Source organism: Cupressus sempervirens, chromosome 11 (assembly GCF_028749045.1).
Source record: "Cupressus sempervirens isolate cs-2001-9-10 chromosome 11, ASM2874904v1, whole genome shotgun sequence".
Taxonomy (NCBI): Eukaryota; Viridiplantae; Streptophyta; class Pinopsida; order Cupressales; family Cupressaceae; genus Cupressus; species Cupressus sempervirens.
In genome coordinates this window covers 841,362,503-841,372,556 of record NC_143128.1, presented here as the reverse complement: position 1 = coordinate 841,372,556, position 10,054 = coordinate 841,362,503, and the positions used below count along the sequence as shown (strand labels likewise).

At 34.5% G+C, this 10,054-nt stretch overlaps 1 protein-coding gene across 1 annotated transcript; it reads left to right on the top strand.

The window, feature by feature from the left end:
- Positions 1-7,766: 7,766 nt before the first annotated feature.
- On the top strand, positions 7,767-9,643 carry LOC149532170 (UDP-glycosyltransferase 86A1-like). The gene is made up of 2 exons (XM_089809095.1): positions 7,767-8,336; positions 8,436-9,643. The coding sequence occupies exons 1-2, from the start codon at positions 7,841-7,843 to the stop codon at positions 9,386-9,388; spliced, it is 1,449 nt and encodes a 482-aa protein (XP_089665221.1). The 5' UTR covers positions 7,767-7,840; the 3' UTR covers positions 9,389-9,643.
- Positions 9,644-10,054: the final 411 nt, after the last annotated feature.

Below are 10,054 nucleotides of genomic sequence, written 5' to 3'. Positions count from 1 at the left end.
TTTATATAAACTATGATTTATATGTCAAATCTTGGTTATCTCCAACTTCTATATCTAATATAAATGGTTTAATAGTTAAAAACCAAAAAAAATCTAGTCATAAAAATCACATTTTACTATACAATACAACTGATATCTAATACAAATAGACTAATGGTTGAACACCACAATTCTTTTAATAGTCTTTTAAATTCTTAATAAAATATTTTTAAAATAATAATTTGCTTGATTTTTAGATTTATAATAGAATAAAATCTTACTATTAAATACTCCTATAATTATATATTAGTATTATAATAATTCTAGACATAAAAATAACATTTTCTCATAATAACAAAAATATTTATTATAAATACTTTCTATATTAAGCAATTTTTATATATTTCACTAAAGTATTTAAGGTTTTTATATTGCATTTACATATTCCATACATCCATCTAAATCCACATCTAATTATTTTTATTCCTGGTGCACATGAAGCATATAATGACAATATAACTAATAAATTGAATTGTATTCACTCTTTACATTATAAATTGTGTATTTACCTATGAACTATTGATTTACATGACATAATATAATGGATAAGAATGAGTATCAGAGTTAAGATGGCTAACTATTGAAAACAATAAAAATAAAGAGATATATCACAACACCATAAATAAATAAAAAATACAAAAATAGATTGAATACGAAAAAAAAAAACAAAATGAACTTATAGATAATAAATTAAATAAATAGAACAAACTCATAGTTAATAAACTGATATGAAATATTTAAACACAATTGAAAAAGGTGGTGATCATAGAAATCTATTTAGTTAATATTAAAATTAGATAAGGCCAACATAGACCTAAACCTATCTAAAGTGTGGGGTTCAATGAAGTAAATAGTTTATTTTCTTATCGATAGCATAATTCATGTCATATGTGCTCACTTGTATAGCAATCCCCCACTTGCTTTGAGCTACTTGATACACCTAAAAAACATGCACCTTTTTTTATTACTTTTGGGTGGGTTGGTCTGGTGTCAATCGAGATTCCTCAAACTTTTCCACCATGCTCAAAGTTTGGAATATGCTACCCACGATAGTTATGTCAAATGTAGTAATTCAACTACCCACATTGAAGAAAGGAGATGTGAAATGTTTGAGAGAATACAACCCCCAAATAAATATGAGTTCACATAATTATTCCCAACAAATTTTTTTTTTTTGAAGGCTTTGAAAATGTTGAAGAAAACCCAATCAAAATGTGTAAATGTGGACTCTAAAACCTTTGCTAAAGTCTCCAATATTTAGGCAATGTATATATAGACACTACAAATTTTATCCTTTTGCACAATTTAGTTTGAAGTTAAGATATGAATAAAAAGTATGACAGATCATTGGAAACTACAATTGGAACAATTGTTATGTTGTCATTGTTGTCAAACCTTACTGGTAAGTCATTTTCTAACAATGTAGAGTACCATATCAGTTGATTGATGAAGAGAATTTGAAAAGAGAGATAACTAGATGAACTAGTGAAGTTGTTGAGTGAAGAGAAGTAAGTATATATAGTAGAGAAATCCGTTGTGTATAAGTATAGAAGAGTTGTCGAGAAAAACACTGAGCTTGACTAAGTACTAATTTATTTGGTCAATGAAACATAAGATTAAGGAACTTAAGAGATAGTTGAGGAGAACAATATTAGTCGAGTGATAGTTATGGCCGAGCAAGATGAAGAAAAAAATGGAGTAGCAATAGAGAAAGCCGATGTAAGTCGAGTGAAATAGAATAATAGAAATCGAGCTACATAGTGTTGACTGAGTAGTATAACATAGTGATGATCCAGTGTCAGCATTTAACAATTTGTGAAAAAATCAAGATTTGTGGTCGATATAGTTGAATTTTTGGATTGGTCAAAATGAATGAATGATGAGGATTGACGAGCTAACATATTTAATGCATGAATTTATTTTGTTATGCGATCTAAGGTGAGGATTCAAGGGGAAGTTGATACTGATATGACAATATCCTCGCATTCTCCTAATCCAACTATTGTTGCATTGCCATCCCCTGACAAAGCCTCATACGTGGACTCCTAACTCTGCACACATGACTCAACACCAGATTGTGAATCAATAATACTAGAGTGTAAACCCACATCTACTGACTCTGTTGAAACACCCACATCACCAACATTATAGCTGGGTGGCTCTATACGTGTCTCGATCCCACCTAAGGAAACAACTACCTCTTGCATTGTAGCAACTATAGGAGTTGAGAATCCAACTCTAAAAATGCGCCAAGATCACCTGCAGTGCAAATAACTTGTTGAATAGAAACCTAGGGAGCAAAGAGCTTGAAGAAAAAATGCACAAGAGAATATTTCACAATAGAAAATTATAATTTCTATGTGAATGGATGAATTTACAATGAGAGAGAAACCGCTTATAAAGGTCTCAAGGAAGCTTATAGAACAAGCTGGAAGGAAGTAGAAGATAAGGTTGACAACTAAGCACTCTTTCACAAAAAGGTGGAACATGTTAGAAGGGAACAAACTCCCGTGTTGTCAATAATTCATCACTACAACTATTAACTACTAAATATTAAATAAATGCATTAACCTAAGTAAGCTAAAGTAAATAGAATAAATAATTAATTATTTACTCTAACACCCCCCCTTAAGTGCAACTTAGGGGAATGCCTTAAGCTCACAAAAAACTAAGAGAAAATGTAGAATGGGTCCCAACAACAAGGCCATGTTAGGTGCCCATGTAAAATGCAAAGAAATGCAACCTCTGAAAATGGGGAAAGAGGGAAAACCTCATGGGAAAAACCCTCCCCAGAAAGAGGTAAAAAACATGCTTAAAATATATATATAAAGTGAAGGAAGGAAGGAAGACCTCAACAACACCCCCCAACGACAACGAGAGAGAGACTACTTATAAAGGCCTCAAGGAAGCTTGTAGAACAAGCTGGAAGGAGGTAAAAGATAAGGTTGACAACTAAGCACTCTTCCACAAAATGGTGGAACATGCTAGAAGGGAACAAACTCCTGTGTTGTCAACAATTCATCACTACAACTATTAACTACTAAATATTAAATAAATGCATTAACCTAAGTAAGCTTAAGTAAATAGAATAAATAATTAATTATTTACTCTAACAGCAACACCATGAGATCTCACATACAAATCTCCAATAATAATCTTGTCCTTGAGAGAGTCAAAAGCATTAGTTGTAATAGTTGCATCAACTATCTCTGCACTAACTGTAGCAAGAGCTCTGGAAACCTCAACTTGCTGAAGCTTGGTGACATTATCCTCTATTGCCACTGACACAATTACATGTCCCTACGAAATAAATTCATTATCAACACTATAGATAGAACTAGCAGGTTTCGTACTAAATATAGGTACATTTGCATCAAGGACTCCTAGTGTGAAAAACTCAAACTTCCTTCCCTGCAACCTCAATCTCCACCTTCTAAAAGCAGAAACCATATACCTCACAACACTTTCAATTGTCTCTAGATCCAAAAAGCTCTCCCTCAATTTTTTTTGATGAAGCTCAAGTTTTTTCGTACTCTCCTACAAAGCATTCATCTTCACACTAATTTCATCATTACTCCACTAAGTTCTAGAACTAATTGTCCTTATATGTTTGTCCATGGCTAGAAAATGTTAGAGTGTTGGTCACTTGAAATGTAACAACAAATCTAACAATGATATAAATTTCCTACCCCATAGGATGGCAGGAAACTGCTCTAGTATTGTGGAAATTCTAAAGCCCCTATTGCATGCTCAAATATAAATGCTTAGCCTTTTCAATTTCTGCTCCTAGTGTTTTGACATTTTGTCAAACACTTTTTCCTCTATCTAGATGTCCCAAATTCCTTATAAGACCTCCATAGGATGACAAGACTTATAGCTCTAATACCATTGTAATGGGCACCCTCCAACTAGTTATAACTTCACGAAACACTTTGCAAGAAAGCTTTGATACCACTGAAATGAGTACCATAGAAATGCCCAAGAATTGAACCAATTGCTGATAAATATTCTAATGTTTTTGCATAGATTTTGTAACCATATAACATGAATAAGAAGGAATTTATGCAAACTAAAGATTGAACCACGTCTGAAATAATATTAGTTCTCAAACTAATAAAATCAAATGCAGAGAAAACTCACTAATTACTCCAACAACATAAACTCAAATACATAAAAAACTCTTCAACTCACTAATTACACCCAATATGCTTGTAGTTGAAAATGCATCCAAGTTTCTTGTTAATGAGTTGATAGCAATGAATTCCAAAGACCAAACCCCAAGGGAATGATGTCTAGAATGTCACAAGAGAGGATAGATGTCCTCTAATGCCAAGAACAAATTTGTAACTCACACATCCAAGTTCTTATCAAATGCAATTCACCATAATCGGATGCTAAACAATGAGGCTCTCACCCCTATTTATTCTTTTCCTTCACCCTTCTAGAAGGAAATAAAATATTAATTAATTGCATTTACTAGAAGCTTCCCCCTTCCAATAATTAATGTGCTCTCTAGAAACTTCTCCCTTGCAATACAATAACTAATTGTGCCGCTAGAAAATTAAATTACTAAAGGTTTCCCCCTTTTCAATATTTAATGCACAGTCTAGAAGCTTCTCCTTGCAATACAATAATTAATTAAATTAATTAAATATAAAGTCACCTTTTAATTTTAATTTATTTAATGAATTTATAAGAAATTAATTTAATCAATTTCTTACTTCTCCACTTAGCCTTTGAAGAATGTAAAAGAACCCCACTAAATTGCTAAAAAGATGGGGACATTACAGTCTGACTCTACCTTGTAAATGACTAAGTGGTTGATACTAATAGACAACAATGGTTAGAGATACCAACAATCTCCCCCTTTGATATTAGTGGAAAAAAAATCTTTGTCATATTTACATCATTACAATACAATCTAATAACAAGCTCTCCCCTAGAGTCGTATGACTTGTGAACAATGCAAAAACAATACAAAAATGAATAACAAAACCATTTCACCTTTATTGAAATCTACACACTGTACATTCATACTTTGTCTTTTACCTTTCTTTTGCATCTTTTTCACATCACATTAATGTGTCTCTCTTCAATTCTCTTTGCCTATCTTCACATCTCTTTCCTTCTACACATATCTCTTTCCCCCTTATTTTTGAATACTATGTCATTGCTACGGAGGTTGAATTTGTGGAAGTAATCCATATGGTTCAATGAATTCCTTGTGAATTTTGGTAATCATGGACAATGTATGATCCCATGTGATTCTTACTGCCTCTAAAATTTGATTCTCTAACTATAGTCTTGCAGCTAAATCAATTAAACTCTTAGCCACTGATAAATTGTGATCTTCTCTGATAAGATCTTGAGTTTTTTTCAGTTCTCTCTACATGACCTCCAAATTAGGTGTCAACATTTCTTGAATAGAGATCATTTTGGATCTCATATTGTTGTTATCTACTTAAAGCTTGGCCAATGTACCTTGAGCATTCAGTAGACTATTATAATGATAAGTGCTTGATCTTGTTGACTCTAAAATAATGCTGGTGGGTGCCTTCATCTAAGCCTGGGTCTTATTTATTTGTGCCTGAGTAGCATGTGTATATCTTGGCATTTTTTATAGAATTGTGTACAAATGTTGTACCGTCTATATATGTTCACTCATAACCTGTGCTTTATCTTGCAATAGCATTTTCTATTCACATATAGTTATGGAAACTTTGTCCACAACCTTGGTTTAAAATCTTCTTTCCTACCAATCTATTAACTTCACATTTGATTCTATATCTCCAATACTCACTTGATCAATTATATTTACAAATTGGTTTATGATTGGTGCATCTTCTTCAAAATTATAAATCACAAAAGCATCAACAAAAATATGTTTGAGATGGATCATTTACCATATAGACACTTCTTTTCATTCTTACTTTGGTTGCAACCTTCCATGTTTGATTGATCAACTCTTTAGGATTTGTTGTTTTGTGCCATCTATATCTTCAAGTTTAGTTGTTTATCCTTTCATGCCTCTTGATTTGATGTAGATTATAGTCTTCTCCACCTAGTTAGGTTCTATTTCAATGGAGGTTCTTCATATTAGCTGTTACTTTTGATAGAGCATTGTAGCTTCTACATGCTTCAGTGGTTTTCTTCATGATTGCTCTTTTGTTCCTATTTTTTAGAACATTCCTCTAGTTGGAGGCTTCTGTAGTCCTTCACTAGGTTTTCAACTATCTCTTCGTAGAGTAGAGTTTTTCCCACTAGATTTTCTCTATTTCTCTATTTTATAGAGATTTGGTTGTGATTGGGTACCTCATCAGGCCTTATTGCTAGAACCCAAGTTTTCTTTAAGCATTGTGTTGTAGTTTCTTTGCTCTTTCTACATTGTTTGTAACTACATTGTTGCTCATCTTAAAGTGGGGGTGTTAGAGAAAAAGGTTAATTTAATTTCTTTAATTAAATTACATTTTCTCCCTTTTTAAGATTTTTCTTTATGCACTTTTGTATTTCACAATTAATAATTATTTAGTAATTATTAAATGGCTTTTACCTTTTAAGTTACTCTTTGTACCTCTTAGGTTACCCTTTTCGAGTTTCAATCTCCCTATAAGGATACATCATTTGTGAGCATCTTTTATCTTTTCTTTATCTGAGAATAGAATTTGCATAATTTTAGAGAAAACCCTTGCCTCCTCTTATATTTTTCTTCTCTATGAAAGGTTTTCTACATGTAGTTATTCGAGGGCTTCATGGATTTGATTTGTGTATTTGCTCAAATCCTTCAAGAACATTCTCTATCTTGATTGATACTTACAAGTATTGGCAACCAATCTGGACACCAATATAGTGTGTGAGATTATTTGTACAACTGTACTGGTCATCCACTTCTTGATAAATCTTATAAAATAAGATTGCTAAAAGGGTTCATAACTTTATGGAGATACATTTTTGTCATCTTCCTATTTCTAATTTAAAGATCCATATTTATACTCGTCTTCTACTCATTAATATACAATACATGTTTGAAAGTTTCTTAATCCATTTTTATCTTAAAATGTTAGGTGTTTGGAGGCCAACAAACCACTTATTGTTACTTCCCACATACAATTTCATTTTCATTGACTGAGATTTTTTAATTTTCTAGAAAATATTATTTCACGTGCACTATTCAGAAGTAGATGAAGAAAAAATATGTCATTTAAAGTTCTAGCTATTCATGCTCAAGTTTGAAATAGATCGTAGTGATTTTTTTTAGGTTCTTACTCATATGGACCCACATTTATAGATTTAAAAATTATGTACATGTCTATTATTCAATGTTCAATAAGTTGATCATGTATTTGTTGTAATATTAATGGCGATTTTTCATTCACAATACAACTTTTTGTGGTTCTTGGAACATTAAAACATCATAGAACTAAGAATAATAAAAGAACTTTGAACACATCTTTGTATAATACTACCAATCAATTTACTTCAATTGAATTGGTCATCCATACCTAACAAGCAATTTACTCTTATTGAACTCACCATCTACATTTATTGGATGTACATATTGTACTTCAATTGAATTGGCCATTCATACCTACCAAGCAAGTTACTCTTATTGAACTGACCATCTACATTTATTGGATGTACCTATTGCACACTATTGCACACCAAGACACGAGTGCTATAATAACTAATACATTTAAAAGATGACAATTACTAATTATATGAATTTGAATACTCATTCACGCCCCTAAACTACTCAGTTGTATAACACAACAAACGCCTCGGAGTTTGGTTGTGAGAAGTGAAGATGAGTAGTGTGCATGCAGTGGTGTTTTTGTATCCGTTGCAGGGACACATCATTCCAACCTATAACCTTGCCAAGAGTCTGGCAGCCAAGGGTCTCCTTGTGACGGTGGTGTGCACCCATGGATGCCACGCCCGCATCATCAAAGCCAACAATGGCCGAGACCCTTTCGCCGCCAACACTTGTAACATCCGCTCAGCACTTGTGTCCGACGGATTGCCTCAAGACTTGGACAGATCTCTCAACCACGATGACTTCAGCGATGCCCTCTTTTACAAGATGGAGTCCCACGTTGAGGAATTGATGGAGGATCTGCAGCGGAAAGGCCCTCCAATCACCTGCTTCATCGCCGACACATTCTTCGTTTGGGCAGACCGCATTGCCAAGAAATTTGGAATCCCCTACGTTTCTTTCTGGACCGAGCCGCTCGTGGTGTTCTCCATTTATTATCACTTGGATCTCCTCGTCAAAAACGGCCATTACCCCTCCACCAGCAACGGTAACAGATTTATACTACCATTTTCTATAGAAACATGAGTAAGTACAGTTGTATGACTTCAAGTTTAAAGCTCACATAATGGTGTTATTTGTGTTGCAGAGGACGAGCTGATAAAATGCATTCCTGGGGTTCCGGAATTGAAAGCAACTGACCTTCCTTCGTATCTGCAAGAGCGGGATTGTTCAACGCCCGAGCACCGAATTATATACCACGCCTTTCAGTCTGCCCGCGGCGCAGATTGGGTTATTTCCAACACGGTGGATGAGCTGGAGAGGCCAACAGTCGAAGAGCTGCGAGTGCAGTCGGGAATCCCATTCTGCTCAGTGGGTCCTCTCTTTCAACATGATGGTGACCGCCATGACCTGGGAACAACGAGCATGTGGGCTCAGTCTGACTGCAGGGGTTGGCTCGACAGAAAGCCCAAGCAATCTGTTCTGTACGTCTCCTTTGGAAGCTACGCCCATGTTTCGAAAGAGCAAGTTCACGAAATGGCCATGGGTTTGCTGCACAGCAAGCAGCCTTTCCTTTGGGTGCTCCGTCCTGATATTGTTTCCTCTGACGTTCAAGACATATTGCCAGAAGGGTTTCTGGAAGAGAGCAAAGAGCGGGGTTTGGTTGTTGAGTGGGTTTCGCAGTTGGATGTTTTGTCCCATTCTTCTGTGGGAGGGTTTCTGACCCACTGTGGGTGGAATTCTATCATGGAGAGCCTCTGGTTGGGAGTTCCCATGCTGGCATTTCCTCTTCTGACGGACCAGTATACAAACCGCAGGCTGGTTGTGGATGAATGGGGAGTGGCCATGAATATGGGTCTAGTTTCTAGAAGTTGTAATAACATGAGATCCAATCTGGTGAGCCGCCAGGAGATTGCAGTGACTGTAGCAGAGTTCATGGAGATTGATGGACAGGAGGGGAAGAAAGTGAGGAGTAATGTTGGGAGTGTTAGAGAAATAATGAAGAAGGCAGTGATGAATGGAGGTTCGTCACAAAACAATTTGGAAGGCTTCGTAGAGTATTTGAAAGTTAGAGCACAGCCGCTGCCTTCCACAGCTTGAGTCCCACACATCAAGTGGAAGTTAGAGACAAGAAATTCGTATTTATTTAAGGATCTAAGACGTATTTAGATATATTAAGTTAAAAAGTTTTGCGTGAGCTTTACTCTTTGAAATGATCTCTTCCTTTCTGAAAGTTGTAAGCCTTGTTATCAATATTTATTTTTTAAGTTATAGATAACTATTTGTCTGTGTCTTCTTGTTTATCCATTCAATATTTCTTTAAAAAGATCTGAAAATAATAATTGCAACTTTTTGAAAACAGTTCCTAGAGTTTTAAGCTATGGTTTTCTCAATTGATTCTATTAAAACACAATTTTATGCTTTTATTGCTATTTTACGATTGGTCAGAGTAAATTTTAGTAACGGTCTTTTTAATTTATCACTTAACAAATTACAAAAAAAATTAATAGTGTCTTTGGCAACATTACAATAGATTATGTGAAAGATGAAGTGGTTGCGTGCATGCTTGGATGTAAAAACCTGGCTTGTTGGATGGAGATTCTACAATTAACATGGATCTTGTAAGTTTCGTTCCATTTCACAATCCAGATAGTGGAATTTCATGATTGTCTATGTTAATGGTGATCAACTAGTTTTTTTGTGTAGTCGGTTGGAGTTCCTTCATTTGGGTTTGGCCATCAATGCTAATCCAGAGTCCATATAATG

Coding starts and splice junctions, on each gene's coding strand:
- LOC149532170 (XM_089809095.1), top strand. CDS start 7,841: ATGAGTAGTGTGCATGCAGTGGTGTTTTTGTATCCGTTGCAGGGACAC. Junction 8,337..8,435: donor TTACCCCTCCACCAGCAACG/GTAACAGATTTA, acceptor TTTGTGTTGCAG/AGGACGAGCTGATAAAATGC.